The sequence below is a fragment of the Seriola lalandi genome, unplaced genomic scaffold, assembly GCF_002814215.2.
Source record: "Seriola lalandi dorsalis isolate HSWRI2012SDOR001 ecotype SW California unplaced genomic scaffold, Sedor1 jcf7180002054517, whole genome shotgun sequence".
NCBI lineage: Eukaryota > Metazoa > Chordata > Actinopteri > Carangiformes > Carangidae > Seriola > Seriola lalandi.
This window is the reverse complement of record NW_019525070.1, coordinates 413,214-433,681: the sequence shown is the minus strand read 5'-3', so window position 1 is coordinate 433,681 and position 20,468 is coordinate 413,214. Positions and strand designations below refer to the sequence as shown.

General features: G+C 41.1%; 3 protein-coding genes across 3 annotated transcripts; 2 read left to right on the top strand and 1 right to left on the bottom strand.

Annotated features, from left to right (window-relative positions):
* The first annotated feature begins 6 nt into the window (after window positions 1-6).
* Window positions 7-5,164, top strand: tmem119a (transmembrane protein 119a). Its single transcript, XM_023413490.1, has 2 exons — window positions 7-105; window positions 2,845-5,164. The coding sequence occupies exon 2, from the start codon at window positions 2,855-2,857 to the stop codon at window positions 3,593-3,595; it is 741 nt and encodes a 246-aa protein (XP_023269258.1). The 5' UTR covers window positions 7-105; window positions 2,845-2,854; the 3' UTR covers window positions 3,596-5,164.
* A 3,454-nt stretch (window positions 5,165-8,618) lies between these two features.
* Window positions 8,619-10,929, bottom strand: iscua (iron-sulfur cluster assembly enzyme a). Its single transcript, XM_023413469.2, has 5 exons — window positions 10,810-10,929; window positions 10,487-10,600; window positions 10,273-10,383; window positions 10,093-10,171; window positions 8,619-9,339 (listed from the first exon to the last, which is right to left on the bottom strand). The coding sequence occupies exons 1-5, from the start codon at window positions 10,909-10,911 to the stop codon at window positions 9,248-9,250; spliced, it is 498 nt and encodes a 165-aa protein (XP_023269237.1). The 5' UTR covers window positions 10,912-10,929; the 3' UTR covers window positions 8,619-9,247.
* sart3 (spliceosome associated factor 3, U4/U6 recycling protein) lies at window positions 10,918-19,580 on the top strand. Its single transcript, XM_023413467.2, has 19 exons — window positions 10,918-11,328; window positions 12,740-12,866; window positions 12,972-13,076; window positions 13,165-13,349; window positions 13,661-13,766; window positions 14,325-14,449; window positions 14,570-14,725; window positions 15,402-15,540; window positions 15,808-15,915; window positions 16,005-16,082; window positions 16,164-16,222; window positions 16,438-16,547; window positions 16,691-16,803; window positions 16,896-16,972; window positions 17,059-17,230; window positions 17,326-17,786; window positions 18,474-18,626; window positions 18,785-18,972; window positions 19,072-19,580. Exons 1-19 carry the CDS (start codon window positions 10,918-10,920, stop codon window positions 19,262-19,264), a joined length of 3,066 nt encoding a protein of 1,021 aa, XP_023269235.1. The 3' UTR covers window positions 19,265-19,580.
* The last annotated feature ends 888 nt before the right edge of the window (window positions 19,581-20,468 follow it).

Here is a 20,468-nt window from a genome sequence, read left to right as displayed (position 1 = left end):
TTCATTCTTACTTTCCTCTCGTCACTCTGTCTCCCCCCTTTTTTCCTCTCTGTCTTCTGCACTGCATTGAGCTGTCTAGAAGATAAACCAAGGATAACGCATACTGTAAGTATATATTCAGATTTGTTATGAATTTAAGGCCAGTCTGTTTATCCAAACTGACGATATGTTTAGTAAGTGTCAGATTTTATGATGCGTTTGGTTCATATTTTGAGTTTTCTGCCTCTACATGTAGAGTACGTGTACGGTTTTTAGAGGCCTGGAGAGATAAAACTACTATTTTGAGGAACTTATATTTCACTTGGGTGTTTCCCATGTCTTTGATTTTACATTTATACTCCATCATATTTTAGCTGGAAATATTGTACTGAACAATTACTGTATTTTAACATTTATTTCACAGCAATAGTTAATTTTCAGATTGGGATTTTACTTGCAAAATATATGGTCAGTTTATAAAATATGATGCATTGTAACAGATTCAAATTCTCCTAAGCAGATAAAATTAGCTTTATCTCCACAACTGTAATAATAATAAAATTCACAGGGGCCATTTTTGATACTTTTATACGTTTTGCTGATAATATATAATAATAATAATAATATTAATATTTCAATATTTATACTTTAATAATCAATAATATAATAATAATACTTTAGTTCGAGTAAGATTTTTAATGCTGAACTTTTACTTTTGATTATAATCTGTAAAAAAAAAAATGCAGATACTTATTCCTCCCTTACTAACATTAGATGTTTTTCTTAATCTAAATTATCAATAACATGATTGACCTTTATCCTATACTAATCTTTTTTTAACTCTCAGAGCCGTGACCTGTAGTTTAGAGTGTGTAAAGTTTTATGTAAGAAATGTTTTCTGCCAGCAGCTCCACCATTGTAAATGTGTTGTCTAGTCAAACATTGTTAAAATGTGCCTCTTTTTACTTTTTAATTGAGACTCCAACATTTTTAAATGTACATCAGACTGAATTTTCAGTAGATAGCCAAAACATTCAGGACATGTTCATTTCAAAGATGCAGCCATAAAAACATGGTGTTAAAATATTTCACTCAGTCTAAGGGTTAGTCAACAAGCTCACATAAGATCCCATCATACAGTCTGGTAAAAGCTTTTTGTAAATTTAAAGACACTCAAGGGGATGTCATGAAATGGATTAATTGCATATCAGTGTCTGGATGGCCTTCAGTCGAAGGTAATGTCGACCCTGCGGTAAAACACAGGAAATGTAATTATGGCTGTAATTATGGGGATTCAAGGGGCAGTGCTGTCCTATAGCTGTACATCCAAGGATGAAGACCCGGCCTACCATCTGGTCCAGCAGAGTGCATGGTGCATGTTCGACCACACAGGAAGGGGGATTGAACATGCACTACAGTGTAAAACAGAGCAGCAGCAGGTTCACTATAGCATGATGATGATTAGAAGCTTGTCTTTACAGTTTAGCACGGTGTAATTACACACTGTGTTAAGAGTTTTTATTGGTAACAGACTGAACTCTGCACTAAAGGTTTCAGTTTTTTGTTCTTTGTTAAAGCTTGAATTCACATTGAGACATGGAGACCAAATAATGGAAGAATTGGGTCGGGAAGTTTATTTTGTAGGTTGTACTGTAAGTAAATGCAGGTTTCCCTGGAGGCAGAAATATCTTCATCAGGTCTGCGCTGCTGTGGGCTGGTGTACAGCAGCTGGTGCCCAGTGTAAATATAGAGGCCACAGCCACAGGTCTCCCACGCCTCTGTGCTCCCTCTGGTATATAGATTCCTACGGGCTTTGGTGTGGTGGATGGGTGGCCGCCCTCCTTTTTACAAATTATAAGGCCTTCAGCACCAAACTCACTGTCTCCACCCCAAATAAGTAATGGCTACTCTGCTGCCTGCTAAAATAGATCTGGTGCAAGACTTGAGTCAAGATGGATACTGGAGTTACATTTCAGATGGAAGCAGCCCTTAAAACATTGTGTTATTTTATCAGTGTGTGTCTGCTGCATGAGATACTCCTTGACACTAGTCAGCATTGCGGTTCAACGGGTAGCAATAAAAACCTGAGGGGTTGCGAGATGATTAAAATAAGTAAAACATATCTGCAGCACAAATTATATTTACTCTTTACTGACTTTTCTCTACTCTTTGCTCATTACAGTTGTGAACTACTGCCTCTCTCCGCCTCTCAAAGAGAAACAACCTCTTTAGTTGAACTGCTCAAAACTCACATACACTATGCAATGTTGCTTCACTTTTGGGAAAATAAAACTTGTTTGTTGTCTTGTCTCTGGCTTGCCCATTGCGTATGAAACTAGAGCCAGAAGGCAGTTAGCTTAGCTTAGCATAAAGACGAAGTAGGGGACACATCGAGCCTGGCTCTGTTCAAAAATACTCGTCAGCACCTCTAAAGCTTGAGTCTTTGCTGTGAGGTGGTTGCCAAGAAATAGTTACACGTGTCTCCCCATATAACCACAACCTTTCATCTTCACTTTTTTTAAACTGTTAGTTTGTGGATTACACAAACAAGACACAATGTGTTAATCAGTGAGCTTTAGAGATGCTGTTAGGCAGACTGTTGCCTTTGGACAGAGCCAGGCTAGCTGCTTCCCCCTGTTTCAAGTCCTCATGCTAAGCTAACCTAATCACAGCGTGACTCTATCTTCATAATTAATGCACAGAATCTTCTCATCTAACCCTCCGTGGGAAAGTGAATAAGCGTATGTCCCAAACAGTATTTCTTAAAGTTGCATCAAACCACCGTGTTAGTGGATCCCTAAAGATCAGGTCTGAACATACAATTTTGTTTTCTGAATTAAAAACAGCCTTTTGTTGTTATTGCAGGACTCAGAAGATGAAGTCTCACTTGGTTTTTCACGTCACTTGTGTGACCCTGCTCTCACTGTGGTGTAGTGTGTGTCACTCCGCTCCTATGTTCTACAACATATCCATGGACGGCAGTGGTGACGCGGAGCTGGAGCTCCTTTTCCCAATCTCTTTCTCCACCCGAGCACCTGTTCAAATCACCACTGCTACTGGACCTCCCACCCTCACCAACACCATCACCACCACCATGATCCGCCTGAAGGACTTCGTCCTGAGCCGGGTGGTGGATTTCCTGCAGGAGAATTTGCTCATTATCATCGTGGTGACCTCTCTTCTCATCGTCATGGTCTTCATCATCTGCTGTGCCTCTGCCATGAGTCATAAGCGCAAGCTGGAGGCCTACAAGCCCCCTCCTCACCCACCCAGGAAGTATATGGCAGATAAAACAGGTGGAAGCAAGAATTCAAGCGAGGTCCAGGAGAGGCCTTACGCCGTCGACCACGTCAAGAGGGTCCAGACTCAAAGCTCCCCCAAGAACCTGCGCATGCCCTCTAAGGCTCTGGTGGGGGAGAGAGGGAGAGACGTCAGGTCATCACCTCGCCAGGAGGTCAGAAAGGTCCAGGAGGCGGAGGAGGTGGAAAAGCGGAGAGAGGAACCGAAGCACAAAGAGCAGTTGAAGCACAGGGAGGAGGTGCAGCAGAGCTCCAGCCCCAGCACCAGCTCCAGTCAACCGGTCTGCACCTGCCATCTGAAAAAGGCCCACCACTAGGTCATGACCAAGGATCTTGATGGCAAAAGAGGTGAAATGTTTCGACCATGACATAAAACAAAATGTGTCAAACATCTTTTAATTGAAAGAGCTTTTTACAGAGGGAAATGTATGTAAGTGAAGATCATGCCTCATATGAAAAATGATCCATCTTTGAAACCCTTAAATCTAAACACTTATATATGAAATACTACATTACAAAGAAAAAGAAAACAGAACAGAAGATTTGTGGACAGAAAGCAATCACACAAATGTGTTTGTGCACAAGTCTACAAATGTTACCCACATCTCCAAGCACGTCTCTACGTTTCTGATTCAAGTCGAGTTTAAATGGGGGATGTGGAGATGTGGGCGAGGTTGTTGATTTGTTGAAGTGGTCAGTCCTTTGGTTTTATCAGCGATTGCAGAACAACCAGTTCTCAACAGCCTGATATCAAACCGTTGTGCTATTGAGGTCGCATCACTTCAGGAAATAAAAGTTTTTTGTTGTTTTTTTAAGTGGAGAAAGACCTGAAAAAAACTATTATCTTAAAATTATAAAGAATGGATTTGAATTTCCCATGTTTGCCAAATAGAAATGACAAAAATAGTAAGTATTCATGTGTTTTTAATACAGAGATGTATTACTCCATATGCCTGCCAAGACAGAGGAATCTCCTCAGTCTGTCCTGCTGTACGCCACGACATCTTTTTAGCAGCTAAGAGCCTTTGGCTGAATCAGTCTGTCATTTAAAGAAAAATCTCTGGTGCTGTAAATAAAGCAGTAAACTTGACTTGTTGGACTTAACAAGAAAACACTCTCTTTATATTTACATTCATATTTACCTGATTTTTCTTTTTTTTTTGCATAATGTTATGTTATGTCATATCATATTATTGTATTTTACTTTAAGAACCTATTTAACAAAGCTTTATACCAAAAGTAAAATTTGTAACTGTGTTATTTCCGGGTAGCTGAAGTTAAAACATACATATATCTACTATCTGTTTGTCTACATATTTATATGGTTGTTAATTTTGATCTGCCTTCAACTGGCATGTACATTAAAAGCAGGCTTTTTTGGTATAAAAACTTTGTGAATAAGGGTTTGAGTTTTTCTAAATAAGTAATATTTCTGTATAAGATAAATTATGATTTTTGTTTTTAATGTAATGATTTGTAATGAGTCAAAAACTTGAGTACAGGGATAGATAGTTGGTCTGTTTTTGATGGTCTCACAGGTTTAACTTTGACTCATGGTGGCTAAAAAAGGATTTAAAAATTAAAAGCAGAGAAGTGTGTATTTGGTGTTTAGTTATCTGATCTTGTTTGATTCAAATTCCAGATTGCACTGGTGAGGATCATCCAACTCCCTGTCCCATTACTTAAGTTAATGATTCTGAGAATTAGTGTGTGATATACATTTTGTGTGATTTATGGGCCAGACTTTTGTCATGTTTAAATACTCTTTTCCGCTGAACCTCAGATTTGATTTTTGTCCTCAGATGTTTCAAGACAGATGCTTTCTCTGTAAGTGACAGTTTTATTGTTTACAAAATGCTTATGATTAATAAAAGTGTTGGTACTGATGTTTCTGTCATTATTTAAAATGTAGCAGTGAAAATTGGTAGAAGCAGTGCCATGATGAAACACAAATACACAAATAGAAAAAGCGAGGAGGGTCTAAAAAAAGAGGATGCTCGCTACATGCACATTATGTTCAACTTTGGAATCTGTAATTTCGAGCTGCGTCCACTCAAGAATGTCAGATTTGTGATGCCTGCTCTGTGAAGACACACACTGTATTCTAACTTCACATTTCAAGCCCAAGATGTGCGCACACACACACACACACACACACACAGTAACGCCAACTCTTCCGCAGTTTTCTGATTGGCAGTGGTGAGGCAGCTGGCACCATCACACCCAAACACAAGGACTGCAGAAGGTATCAGAGCCTGGAGATGACGAGAGCCCTCTTTGTCCTTAACTGGCTACTGTACAAGGTTGTTTAAATATTTCAACAGCAGTAAACCAGATACATACAGAGCCCTTCGCTCCAAAACAAGAGCTCATGTATTGTCTTTACAAATCTTGGAGACGCTGATTTGTTCCAGTGACGTTCGAACATAAAGTCAAATAACTTTAACTTCTGTGTTCTCTATCTAGAACAAGCAATGAAACACTGCCCTTATGTTAACAGTTCAAATATTAATTGATCAGCTATGTGTGTTTTGCTTTTCTTTTTACCACTTCTGTCTTCATATGGCTACATTCAGACCATATCTGAAATTAAAAATGATTTAAAATTTAATTACATATTGCTAAAATGGCTGAAGCACAAACTTTTCAGAGATGAAACATCAAAGGTGAGAGCACACCAGTGTAACCCTGTGACAGGTGAAACGTGAGCCCTGACAGAGCCTCGCACTGGGCTCAGATTCCCTGATCTTTTGTCAGTGAGGTGCTAAATAATTCGAGAAAATACTACCCCTTCACTTTCACTCTTCCCACCATAAGACACGCGGCCACAGGTCCACTCAGCAACAATCTCTCTCACAGGGTGCGTTCACCAGATTCACTGTCTGTTTTTTAGGAGCCTCAACCTTAGGTAACCTCAGATAAGGGAATATTGCGTCACGCCTTGTTTCCTTTTTTTTTTGTTTGTTTGTTTGTTTGTTTAACACAATATCTCTTCTCTTCACTGTCTGCCACTGACAGACAATGGGGCCTCTCAATCAATTTGAATGGTGAAGAGGATCCAGAATAGGTAATACAGCACCTTAAGGCTGTCGTTAAACTTTGATGAGCATCTGCCTGGAATTCTCAGTGGTTATCTTTAGAGAGACACTGGATCATGCGAGGGACCGGGGAGAAACATGCCTGCCCATCTCTCCGCAGGAGCAGATAATACAGGAACAGAAGAATGGTGAGACCTCAGGCCTGTCTTTTCTTTTTTGGTACCACTTTCTAATAAGTCGCCTTTTATAAGTTGTTTATAAATTGTTGGTAACAACTTTATAAATTGTCATTTAGTGATGAGAATAACTTTTGGTTTGCCAGGTTGTGGGAATTTTTTCTGGGCGGTGGGTCACTTTCTAGTAAGCCATCAGCTAGTTATGAATGTTAACTCATAAAAAAGTAGCAAACCATCAGCTCTGCAGCTACATCAAATCAGATTAAGTCATTACTTAGGGGTCACAGGTTTCTATCATCTACTAAACCATCAGCAAAAGGTAGTAAGTGATTTGCAATTATAAATGTTAATACATCGTTAAATAATCCATCTGTCCAAGTCTGTAGTTGTAAATGTTAATAAGTTGCTAATAAACGGATTTTGGTCCAGGTGACCTGCAGCTCTCTTCCAAAAAGTCAGTGGTCAATTAGTCCACATGTAATGTCCAATATCTGATCTATAAAGTATTAGTAAATGATTTATTTAACACCAATAAAGCCATTAATTACCATTTATAAACCCTTTAGGAAGAGTATCTTAATCTAAAGTGGTACCCCTCTATTAGTTAAAATAAGTGAGGCATCAGATTATTCCCTGATACAGTTTGATGTGCCTAATGTGTTCGTCTCTCTTCCGTTATTCCTCACAGTGAGTCATGCTTTGGTGCAGATGTTGTGTCCTACTGGTTCTCTGCATCTGTCCACTAGCCTGCCTCACAATGTCTCCCTGTCCTCCTGGCTGCTGCTGTCCTCACCCAGGACTTCTGGTTCTGTGCGAGTCTCTGGATCTCAGGTCACTTCCTCGCTCTGTCCCTCTCCGCACCTCGGCTCTATCTGTGGCCAGAAACCGGCTGTGTAACGTGGACCACCTGCTCCGGCCCTTCTCCAGCCTCCAGGAGCTCAGTCTCAGTCATAACATGCTGGCCCGCTTCCCCCGTGGCCTGCCTCCCAGCCTGGAGTCCCTGCATCTGCAAGAGAACCGTATCACTTACATCACCGCAGGTGCCCTGAGGCAGCTGGGAAACCTCACTCGTCTGGATCTGGAGGACAATCGCATCCGTGCCATCCAGCCCGGGGCACTTCAGGGTCTTAACAAGCTGCAGGTCTTGACACTGAAAGGGAACAAGCTTTCAAGCCTCCCTCAGAATCTCCCTCCATCACTCACCCATTTAGACCTCTCAGCTAACTGCATCTCTGCCCTGGACCTGCCCTCGCTGTCCGCCCTGGTCAACCTGCAGGTCCTGAGGATCAACAGCAACTGCCTGCGCTCAGTCCCGGACAGCGCCTTCGACAGCCTGCCGCGTCTCAGATCTGTGGACCTCACCGACAACATGTGGGTATGTGAGTGCGACATTCTGTACCTTTACCGCTGGCTGCTGAGTGGTAGGCTAAAGATGGCCACAGACTTGGTGTGCACCGAGCCTGACCACCTCGCTCATCGTCTGCTTCTGAACCTCTCCGTCATGGCTATCTGTCCTCGTGTCCTGAAGCCAAATGAGAGGACGCACCATCTGAACCTTAACTCTGCACTGGAGAGAAAGCTGGAAATGCTGACAGTGGAGCCGACAGCACAAACCTCATTTGAAAACAAGATGAATGTGGGAGACTTGTCAGAGCAAATATCAAAAGAAACTGTTGCACTCTTTTCCAAAGATGTTCCTGAGACTCGTGTATTACTGGAACACTACACTTTAGAGACCCTCACCTATGAGGAGTGTTTATTCCTAAATAAAACACAATCTGTGAGCCCATCCCATTTAAAAACTACTAGTTCTCTTCCTGACGAGGAACAGAAATGCAGAGATAACGTCACAGGTCAGCACCCTCAGAGTAATGCGACCTCTGCTGAGGGGACACGGTCTTTGCTTTCTACAAACAGAGATGCAGCCTGGCCCACTCCCGTCCCACAACCGTTCACACAACAAGACTCTGCAGTGGTCATCTCTCTACTTGCTGTGTTATGTGTATTAGTAGCTCTACTAATGTTGGCAGTGGTGCTGGTATTAAAACAGGTACTTCTGCGCCAACAGAGGGTGGCTCCGCTTGATGCAGGATCTGGTGGATGACATCAGCAAAGACACACTGAAATTGTTTTTAATCATTTAATTCACAATAAGCACAGTCCCATACAATGTTCTGTTTTATGGTTTTATACATGTAATTAAGCTGTTGACCTAAGTGCATCTTCATACTGAACTCCCACAAAGACGCAGCTGTTTTATATATTCAAGCCAAAATACAGCCTAAATCCCAAAGAATATACAAAAGAAAAGCAGACCTCAACTTATGGCTTCTGATTTATGATGCATCTCTGTTGTGTTCTCTATAGAAAAATGCTGCAAGGAGGTAAAATCATTGAGCTTCCTTGTTTTGTTTTGTTATATTAAGGATCAAAGATGTCTTAAAATATTCCGCAAGAGCTTCCACCACCAAAATTAGCATCAATTAATAAACATTTCTGATCATCTGATGAGATAAATCCATAGACACCATTAACACCTGGCACTTGAACACTTGGTCATTCTTGCTTGAAATCAAGAGACTGACCCCACAACTATGGAGAGGCTATAAAGGCTATAAAACCCCTAGTAATCCCAGAAGGGTGCAAGACCTGATGTAGTATTATGGCAACTCATCCTCTATAAACCACCGCACGGCTGCAAGACATTGGCTGGTGCTGAAATATCAGTGGGATACCCCATACTGATAACAACATATTAACTGCTAGCTTTGACACGTTCCTCCTTCTTGTCCTGTTGTTTCAGCCTGTAGTCTGACAGCGCTGCTCTTATAGCATCTTCTGCAAGCACTAGAAGAAAAGGAGAGTGGAGGATTTATTAGGATTTAAAACATTATGATGAATTTAACTGCAGAAAAAGCTTTGGTTTTACTGTATGATAAGAATAAAATCTTCTATCATGGTATATGTAAATTTATATCAGAATAACAATATTTATTTTGTATGTGTTCATATGTTATAATAGAATATCTTGTTCTAGCTAATCCAATTAATTAAATACCTGATTAAAAGTATTTCATTGCACTGTTGCTCAAACTATTTAAAAATCTAGTATTGCTCATTGATTTACACCATTGCCAAGAGATGCTAAAGGAATAGCCACCACCGTGTTAACTGTAAGGCAAACTCTCTGATAGATGCTGTGTTTTTATTGAGTAGATATAAATGAATATAAATGGGTGACAAATTATAGCAAAAACCTTACTAAAAAAAACTGGACAAATGTAAAGATGCACATGCTTCAATATAGGACATGAAGAGGTTAATGAATATTTTAATGAGTAAGAAAACTAGACACCTACTTTTAAACGGATGTGTCACGTGCCAAACACTCTGAATAACCATCATCACAACACTTCTTTTGTGAGGAATAATGTTTTGAAGCAGTTATGGAGGCTTGTGATGTCTTACTGAGACACTTTGGGTTTTAGTTCGTCTTTTAATTTGTCACCGATCTCTATGTTAATAAAAGTTTCTAGGTCTATAATGTTACTGTGTGGTAGTTAACGTGTGTCTGTGTTGGTTTTATTGCCTTGAACCTACTAGAGCAATGCAGCTTGACTGGAGGAAGGCAGAGTTCTTTAGCAATATCTGTGTTCTTTATCTTCAGCGCTTCATCAACCTGCAGGGTGAAAACAGAATAACCACATCACCAATAAACTAACCATAAAAAAACATTAACTTATAAAGCGTTTCCTTATTATCTGTGTTGTACCAACTTACCGACTTCCCCTTCACCCACTCTGTTGCTAGAGAACTGGAGGCAATGGCTGATCCGCAGCCAAATGTTTTGAATTTTGCGTCCACAATCTTGCCGCTTTCATCCACCTCGACCTGCAAACAACATACAGCCAAACACCAAGTAATGCAGTAGGAGGTTTTAAGTCATGGCAGTGAGTAACTGGGTTGTGACACCTGATCTTGACCTCCAACTTACCTGAAGTTTCATTACATCACCACAGGCTGGTGCACCCACCAACCCGGTCCCCACATTCTTGGAGTTTTTGTCTAAAGAGCCAACATTTCTCGGGTTTTCATAGTGGTCCACCACCTTCAGGAAAGTCACAGATAGAGACAACAATGCATTACTGCTCTGTTGTTTTAGATGAGTCAAAAAGATAGGGCGCTTAGTTAAAGTTAACTGCATTTACTGACGGACAGGCAGACGGAAAGACGGGCAGACAACGGACATACGACGCTAGCTAACTGTCGGTGGGTTGGTTACAATTGCAGTTTGAAAACATATTTTTAGTCGGTTACCTTTTTGTGATATGAACAGAGAGGATTCAGCGCCGGGCTCAACAACCTCCTTCCAAATAACAACAGCGAGGTCGCTGAGTTTCGCAAGGAGACGGTCGCCATGTTCAGATGCCGATGATAAACGGAAATCAACGAGTGAGCACGAGTGGGGAAGACGGGTTTTTGTTGACAAACAAGCGAAAAAGGAAGGTTTCATCGACGAAGGAGCCCCCACTAGTGGCCAGCAGTAGCCGTTGCACGCAAGGGGATCCTCGGCACAAGGGCTCCACCTCTCACGGTAGTGCCGCTGGCTTGTTAGGTTGTTACCAGGCAGACAGCCTTTCCAACATGGCAGCGTCAAGCAACGCAGAGCAAACGCAGTTGCAAGATATGGAGGAGGAAGATGCAGGGATGGAGGAGAGGGAGATGGAATCGGACGAAGAGGAGGGCATGGGAGTAGAAAATTCAGACGATGAGGAGGACGATTCGTCTGAAGATGAGAGGGAAAATGAAGCCGAAATCCAGCGTTTGGAGGAGCAGGTAATTAGCAAACAACCGAGCTAAGCATAGTTAACTAACGTTAGCCGACGAGCTAATGAGAATGAATGGGCGGTAAACACAGTCGACTACAACAAGTCAGTAGTTTTAAAACTGAAGAGCGCTCTGCCCTGCTTTGGTTTTGGCAGAAAGTAGAAATGTGGTAATGTTAGCTGCTGGTATCCAAAACAATTAAAAGGGCGCCGTATGATACGACGCCATTCACACAGCTGTCGTGATTAGCTGTGCTGCTAATCTGTGATGCTAATGGCTCCTCTGGTGACACATGCGTCTTTTCACCACCTCAGTCCAGTGTGTCATTACAGCTCCCAGTGTGACCAGACAAGAAGTACACATGTGTAGAAAGTACACACGGTCCAAACTTTGTCGGCTGTCACGTTTAAGGTGTTGAATTTGTTCCTGTTGATAACGTCTCATTACAGGCAACAAAGGCTGTGTGGTCTTTGCTTCCACGATAACCAAAACAAAACCAAGTCTACAACGTTACTGCAGCGTTACTTATGTTACACTCAGTTGCCAGTTTATAAGGTCGCTAGCTCAAACTAATGCAGCTTAATGCTAAAGCCATGCAATAAATCGTACCTTCATTAACTTTAATTCTGTTCAGTTTTTGTCGAAAATGTTTCAGGGAGGTATTGATTCAACTAAATGGCCATTTTGGTGGCTGTAGTTTGTGGTGCTGTTGCGTTAAATTGAAAGGTGTCTCTTAATGTTCAGTCTGCCTTGACTGCTATAAATAAAACATTAGAAACACATCTCAGGATAACAAGGTACAATTCAACAGCACCATAAACTACAGAATTTAGGGCTGCTACCAACAGTTTTTTTTCATTATTGATTAATCTGCCAGTTATTTTCTGTCAGAAAATGGTATAAAGAAAAACACGAAATCCCCAAATTTAAAATGTTGGAACTAGAGATTGTGTATTTTTGCTTATTGCTAATTAGTTGATTATCAAATTGTTGCCAAATTGATTCATCAACAGATCATTTCAGCTCTGTTAGAATTTATGTCAGGGCTGTTGCATTGAATTTCATTAGTATTACCTAATAAACTGACAACTAAATGTATTTGCATCTGTGGTACCCAGGTGGGACCTAGTTTTTGTCCCTTATTTGTCGCAGTTTGTGTCGGAGTTAGGTTTCAAGTTGTGATTGTAGTATTGAAACTGCTCAAAATCTGTGAAGTCACTGCTGTTTAAATGTTTGGGCTATGAAGTTACCGTAGTTACCGAAGGAACTAAAATCAAATTGTAATTTCAGTTTAATATTTTCTTTGGCAGTGCTAATAAATCACAGCTATATAAATACAGAAGAAGCAGAAGTTAATTAGGATGTATTTCATTGTATTATTCAACATCTTACTCCCTTTCATCTTTGTATGATTTTTTAGCTGTCAATCAACGCGTTCGACTACAACTGCCACGTGGATCTCATCAAACTACTGAAACAGGAGGGAGAACTTTTCCGACTGCGAAAGGCAAGGCAGAAGATGAGTGAACTTTTCCCTCTCACAGAAGGTTGGTGTATATCTAATATGCTTTTGGGGTCAGAAAAATCAATTGACAGGCTTCAATTGACACATTATTTGTGCAACTGAAATCTCATTTTGTTTAATCCTGCAGAGATCTGGCTGGATTGGCTCAAGGATGAGATCCGTCTGACTGAGGAGGAGCCAAACCGGGAGAAAGTATATGAACTTTTTGAGAGAGCTGTAAAAGACTATATCTGTGAGTGCATCACGTCATTGTTATCGCCTTTTGATTTGACATTCAGTAATTACATAATATTAACATTTAACTCTGTCTTTATATCCAGGTCCAGATATCTGGCTTGAATATGCTCAGTATTCAATTGGTGGCATGGGCTCTCCAGGTGGGATAGACAAAGTGAGATCCATCTTTGAAAGAGCCATGACAGCTGTGGGACTTCACATGACCAAGGGACAGACGGTGTGGGAGGCGTACAGAGAGTTTGAAAACGCCATTCTGTCCACAGTACAGGTTTGTGTTTCCATCAGCAGGAGAAATCTTATTAGTGGTCAGACATACACTCTGTTTTTGTTGCTGTTTGATCATGCATGTATTTGAGAGAGAGGTTTTATTTTTAATGATCCAGTCCCAAAAACGATATTAGATCATTCAAGACACGCTGATAAAATCAGTCTCATTTGTCTCTGTCAGGTTAACAGGTCATACTTTTGAATGATAATCCACTGACGTAACTCTGAATAAATGTTGAATTCCTTTGATGTTAGACTAAATGGGCCTTTGCTAAATTTTGACACAATTCTCTCTGCTGCCTTTCCTCTCAGCCTCCACCTGGCAGAATTCCCAGTCGTGAGGAGCAGGAGCTGCTGAACACTCAGCTTGAGCGAATCCATACACTGTTTCGCCGCCAGCTGGCCGTCCCCTTAATGGGTAAGCATGACGCCTCTTCTGTCCAGACGGGTTGCTGTAAAGTGGGTTGGATTCTTATTGTGAGGGCTGTGTGTCATGGCCATGGGCCACCTGAAAAACTGTGAATTACTGCATTTAAAAAGATAACACTGCCTTTTGAGATAAGTTAAAAGTGGCAGTGATATGATGTGGCCTTTGAAATACCGTACATATTTAGAAAGAGAGCACTCCTCTTCAGGCACTGTTTTGCACATGTTTTCAGTTTGGTTCAAGAGTTAGTTAGAAGGTCTAGTATTGTGTAGTTCTTGTATTCTGGCCCAGCTGAGTGGAGACCAGGGGCATGTGGGTAATGTTTGAAACTCTTTCCTATCTGAAATTCTCCTTTGTTGATTGTACACTAAAGTATGGGGCAGAGATTAGGCAGTATACTTTTTTTTTACATTTAGATTGATACTTCTCAATGTTACTCTGTTACATTTTGTAAATACTGCATGTGGTGTGTGTATCTGTATTGATAATGTTGAAAACAGGAAAAGTGCCATATAAAAATTGAGATAACTGTGCTCCCTTGCTTTGTAGACATGGAAGCCACCTATGCAGAGTATGAGGAGTGGGCCGAACATGGGGTGCCTGAGACGGTCATACATCTGTACAAAAAGGCTTTGAAGCAGAAGGAAAAGTGCAAACCTTTTGAAGAGTCTATGGTGACTGACTTGCATTAATAATTCTGGCTTAAACATTATTTGTTGTCCTCTTAGAATACTTTAAATAACGTGCGTAGCTTTTGCTGTGTATAACATCTGCATGCTGTTGTCTTGCTGCAGCTGGTAGCAGAACCTCCTAAGCTGTCAGAGTATCAGACCTACATTGACTTTGAACTGAAGGAGGGTGACCCAGCACGGATCCAGATAACCTTTGAGCGGGCCCTGGCAGAGAACTGCCTGGTACCAGACATGTGGGCAAAATACACCACCTATCTTGTGAGTACTGGTCAGTGTTTGGTGTGGTGCTGCCTCCCAGTCAGACTGTAATGTTTGCTTGGTAGTGTTTGATCTCATTTCACACGCCATTACCTCCCAGTTGGACTGATCTTGTTTGGCGCCTAAAACTTGCCAATTCCATTGTCTGTCAGCAAGGGCTAAACAACTATGATCAAAGTGTTGCAGCTTGTGTTGAGCTTATCTCAAAAAATACAGCCAATGAACTGGTTTCATCGGTCATTTAACTGTTGTAATATAGTTTCTGACACCGTAAACACTAAACTTGGACAATAACCAGCGATATTTAAGGCTGTTAATCATTTTACTCATCTGAACAGGGTAAAACAGTTCAATTAAAATGGTTGTTATTTTTATTGTATTGGATTTCCTTTTGGCCACAGTGTTGTGAAAATAGCCATGTCTTGTATGGACGATGTGTTATTTTTTTTTTGTGATTCTGTATTAGTCATATTTCAATGTTAAGGGTTCGCCTGGTTTCCTCAGTGTTTAGCAGCCTGTAAAAGGTTGCAGTTGCACAAACAATATGTTTATATTAATATACTTTTTTAGAAGAAAATATGGTCACTGCGGCTCGTTACATTATCAGTAACAAATCTCTCAGCTTGTTTAAGGTTATTTTAACCAAGTTGTTATTTGCCTTCTCTGGGCTCTTTAGGATCGTCAGCTCAAGATCAAAGACTTGGTTCTTTCTACTCATGAACGTGCCGTCAGGAACTGCCCCTGGACCATGGGTCTGTGGAAGAGCTACCTGCTGGCGCTGGAGAGGCATGGAGCCGATCATCAGGTTGTCTCAGGTAACAGCTACAGTGCAGCATGAAGCTGTTCAGATCATGACTCAGTTGCTGTTTTCATGTATTTTGTGTGTATAGTGTTGTTGTTATGTATTGTTGTTACAACCATTACTGAAATAGAGCCATATATTTTGGTACACTGTGGTGTGACAGATTTTGGAGAGTCATACCTATCTAATAGCACAGTTATGGGGAAACATCCTAGATGCTTGTTGTGGTATTTTGGATCTTTTTATGTATTATTACGCCACTCCTGTTTCCCCTACACAGATGTTTTTGAGAAGGCACTAAATGCAGGTTTCATTCAAGCTACGGATTATGTGGAAATTTGGCAGGCATACCTCGACTACCTGAGGAGACGTGTGGATTTCAGTAAAGGTGAGAGCAGTTGCGTGCCAAAGACGATTAGAAAAAAATCAAACTCAAACTGTTTTTTGCTGATGGTGTTCTCACCTCTTTTTTTACAGAATCAAGTAAAGAGTTAGAGGAGTTACGAGGAACCTTCTCTCGATCTCTAGACTACATGAAACAAGATGTAGAAGAAAGTAAGTGGATTTCACTGAGATTTGTGTTTGTGGTGTACTTGCTTTGGTTTTCATGTAATTTATTGTGTTGTGGCTTTGTAGGATTTGGTGAAAGTGGAGATCCATCTTGTATCATAATGCAGATCTGGGCAAGAATAGAGGTAAGCATTGTTACTATGACGACCATTTTCGAGAGTTGGCCCTCTGTTATGTTCAGTTGTGTTTAACCCTGTATTCAATCTGGTTTTAGTGTGTGTTCTTTTGACTTATTTTATTTGTTAATGTATTAGTTGTGTGTGTTTTATTTGTTAGGTAAAATTTTGTAAAACCCTGCACAAATGAACATTTTGTGATTTTCTTTTTTTCTCGCTACCAGGCCCTCCACTGCAAGAACATGCAAAAAGCCAGAGAACTGTGGGACAGTATCATGACAAAAGGGAATGCCAAATTTGCCAACATGTGGCTGGAGTACTATAACCTTGAAAGGTCTGTCAATCCATGTCTGTAAGGAGACAGGGTTAATTGAAGTGAAGTGCTGATGGATGGATTCATTCATTCATTCATTCACACATTCATTCATTCGTTCGTCATTGAACCAAAATGTGTTTGTGTTTTTATTTTATCAATAGGTCTTATGGAGACCCCGTTCACTGTCGAAAAGCTCTTCACAGAGCAGTTCAGTGCACCTCAGACTACCCAGAGCATGTGTGTGAAGTCCTGCTCACCTTCGAGAGAGTGGAGGGTGAGTCCCAAAATAAAAACCAACGTTAACATGAAAATAAATGAGATTTTCACAAATTAATGTGTCTCTATATTTTGTGTCCTCACATGCAGGTTCTCTGGAGGACTGGGATGTGGCAGTGCAGAAGACAGAGACCCGGCTGAACAGGATTAATGAGCAACGAGCAAAGGTCGGAGCATGTATCAAAACTGCACTACACAGCTGCATCATTTAGCTGCATTTGGCTAATGTTACCATGTTGTGCCCATCTGCTAGGTGGCTGAGAAAGAAGCCAACCTGGCTCGCCAAGAGGACGAGAGAAATGAGCAGCGGCGGAAAGCCAAGTCAGACAAGAAGGCTCAGAAGAAGGTCCAGAAGGGCGCTCGATTCGGGGAGAAGAGGAAAGCAGAACAGGATGATTATCACGACGAATGGAATGAAGACTCAGGTAAGAGAAACTATTTGATTTAAATTATATAACTTTTTAGTTTTCAGCAAAATGAAGTCGGATGTTACTCATTATGTGTTTCCCCTCTGTGACAGAACAAGCCCCTAAAAGGCACAGAGGAAACGGGGACCAAACCACAGAGGAGTACATGGAGACAGAGACGGGACTCTTCGGGAGAAACGCTCCTCCCGGCTATAAGCCCGCTCCACCTGGTGCTAAAAAAGCCCAGCAGGGAGCGGCGGCGGCTGCTGCCCAGAGGCAGAATGATGAAAAGCCAGAGCTTCGAAATGATAACAGCAGTGTGTTCATCAGCAACTTGACGTACACCCTGGAGGAGCCTGAGGAAAAGCTCAGGCCGCTGTTTGAAACCTGTGGTCCCATCAAACAGATCCGCCCTGTCTTCAGCAACAAAGGGAGCTTCAAAGGTTACTGCTATGTACAGTTTGAATCCCAGGTGTCAGTCCCTGAAGCCCTGAAGCTGGACAGAATGGAGGTGGAGGGCAGGCCCATGTTTGTGTCACCTTGTGTGGATAAAAACAAAAACCCTGACTTTAAGGTAAATATGACCACGAGTAGGCACGTTTGTTTTTTTATGGCCAGGGTACCTGCAGGTCTTGAACCATCTTAGAAATCATTGAATGAGTTTCCTCAAAAAAGACTTTAGAAGGTATCAAATACTCTTACATTTCATTTACAAATTCTTAAATGTTTTCTTTTGCCTTGAAGTTTATTAGGGTTCAAACGTATAGCAGCACAAGTGGCATGGCCTATCACCTTTGTTTATAACTCAAGCTGACAAGAGACATCCTGTGCTATCTCCAGCCCATACGCAAAGAGGTTTGTTCACATTTGAAGGGAGAACAAGTGCACAATCACTGAAACACTTCAGGCTTTGTAATGAAGAAGCAAGTGTGGGCTTGGTCTCTCTACTTAAACAGAATTAAACTACCTGAAATGACCCGCAAATTGGAAGCTTGTGGCTATAATTGAATTAATTATTTTTAATTGGTTAATCTGACCATTTTATGCCACTCATCAGGGTCATGTCATACCACACAGTGTTACTGAAAAATGTAATAATCAAAATCTAGGTCATATTATTCCTACTGGGTTTCCATCATGCTTTGTCCAATGTGACTGTTAAACAGATGTTAAATTGAATTCTTTGTGGCATTAGCAAGGTCCCTGTAGAAACCCTGATAATGTGTAACATGTGACATATGATCATGAATGTCTTTTGTAGGTGTTCAAATACAACACAGCAATGGAGAAACACAAAATCTTCATCTCTGGGCTGCCGTTCTCGTGCACTAAAGAGCAACTGGAGGAAATCTGCAAAAGTCATGGCACCATCAAAGAAGTTCGTCTGGTCACGTATCGCTCAGGAAAACCCAAGGTGAGGCATGAAGTGGAGGACAGTGTCCAGATGTTTGGCTAAAAATGGTGTTCTTGATGAAGCTAATGATCACCACCTTTGAGCACGCAGATGCTGAGCAAAGTCCGAGTGTAGAGTGTTGCTGACGTTATTAACGCTCTCGCTGTGTGTCTCTGCAGGGTCTGGCATATGTTGAGTTTGCAGATGAAATCCAGGCGTCTCAGGCAGTTCTGAAAATGGACAGCATGGAAGTAGAGGGCAACAAAATCACTGTTGCGATAAGTAACCCTCCTCGCAGAAACATGATGGATAAACCTGGTTCCAGTAGACCCACGACAGACATGATGCCTCGCCAGATCTATGGATCGTAAGTTTATGGACGTGTTTCTCTGCTGTGCATTCTCAGATTTGTGTGTGAACAGATAAAGAGCTGATTTTTTCCTTTTTTTTTTTTTTTTTTTCCCAGGAGAGGAAGAGGACGCACCCAGCTGTCACTGCTCCCTCGTTCACTGCACCGACAAAGTGGGCCTGTTGGCAAAGTTGAGAATGGAACAGCAGCTGAGCGGGTGCAGGCAACAGCCAGCGCATCAGTGAACGCAGCTGCAGAGACGAAACCATTGTCAAATTCAGACTTTGCCAGGATGCTTGTCAATAAGTGAGAAGACGAGCGAGAGAATTACGACCGCCTTCACACTGAAAGCCATCTTGTGTCCTTACAAATTAGTGGTGGTGATTTTTCTGTAATTGGTTACCTGACTTCCCTTTAATCTGAGTCTTTGTTCTCATCATCCGTTCTGCGAGATTGCCTTAATCGCCAAGCTCCTGCCCTCCATCTTAAACCCTTTTCAACCAAGACTTTTCACCAGTGTGACAGATTGTTTTTGTCAGGTGTGTTTGAAGGTGGCTGGCAGGCTCTTTTATAAAAGAAAAAGTGTATCATATTTGTGTGTAAATATACTGTGTTTAAAATTGTAAGCCTTATGTTGCAAGGTGTCTTCTTTTGTTGTGTAATGTGAAGGGGACCTGACAGAGGCTTATGGGAGAGTATTTTTCTAAATATTCAAAACAGCCAAACTTGTGAATGTTGTTATACAAAAAAAAAAAGGGTATATGCAAAAGTTTGACAGTTGAGACGTGTAACATAGTTGGTGTGTGTACATAAGTTGGATGTGCTACAGTGATGAAAAGACATATTCTCAAGATGTTTTTAGGGAACCTGTGAACTTTGTTGTGTAACTTATTTTCACCTCTGAGGACACAGCTAACAAGGCTAGCAAAGATTTTTTCTGACTGTATACTATTGCTAAATCATTATTTTTGCATAATACCATCTGAGTTACCATCTGCTAGTAATCATCAGTATTGTGATGCTATGAGTCCCCTGAGAGGGTCCGGCAAATTAGTATTAGTTAACTGGCTTTATCTTGGCCTGAGGACATGTCATGTCACACTGCTAACAAGTGATATTGAGTATTTACAGAGTATACTGTCTTATGATTTATCTGTTTTCATACTTCACTATTATCACTGATAATGTGGCCTGTCTGTTCAGGGTAAAAACATCCATCATCCAGTCACTGAAGTAACACATCAGTCTGATTTATGTGTTGGGAATGAAATAGAGATTCAGAGGGAAATTAACTACATTCCCTTCATCTTTTAATATTAGTGCACATGTAAGCAGGGTGTTAATGATGCTGAAGGAATGTGTCTCATCTGCTGCTTTGGGGGCTGGTCACATCCCGACTAAAGAGTATGTTCTTTTGTTTGGTTTATAGAAAGTGTTTCCAGTGGTTTTGATATTCAACTTCACACAAAAGCTAATCATCCCAGCACACTGGAGCTGCAAAGATTAGTCGATTG

Coding starts and splice junctions, on each gene's coding strand:
- tmem119a (XM_023413490.1), top strand. CDS start 2,855: ATGAAGTCTCACTTGGTTTTTCACGTCACTTGTGTGACCCTGCTCTCA.
- iscua (XM_023413469.2), bottom strand. CDS start 10,911: ATGGCGACCGTCTCCTTGCGAAACTCAGCGACCTCGCTGTTGTTATTT. Junction 10,384..10,486: donor GTGATGTAATGAAACTTCAG/GTAAGTTGGAGG, acceptor TGTTGTTTGCAG/GTCGAGGTGGATGAAAGCGG. Junction 9,340..10,092: donor AGTCAAGCTGCATTGCTCTA/GTAGGTTCAAGG, acceptor CTTTTCTTCTAG/TGCTTGCAGAAGATGCTATA.
- sart3 (XM_023413467.2), top strand. CDS start 10,918: ATGCCGATGATAAACGGAAATCAACGAGTGAGCACGAGTGGGGAAGAC. Junction 13,767..14,324: donor GCTGGCCGTCCCCTTAATGG/GTAAGCATGACG, acceptor CTTGCTTTGTAG/ACATGGAAGCCACCTATGCA. Junction 16,548..16,690: donor GAGTACTATAACCTTGAAAG/GTCTGTCAATCC, acceptor TTTTATCAATAG/GTCTTATGGAGACCCCGTTC.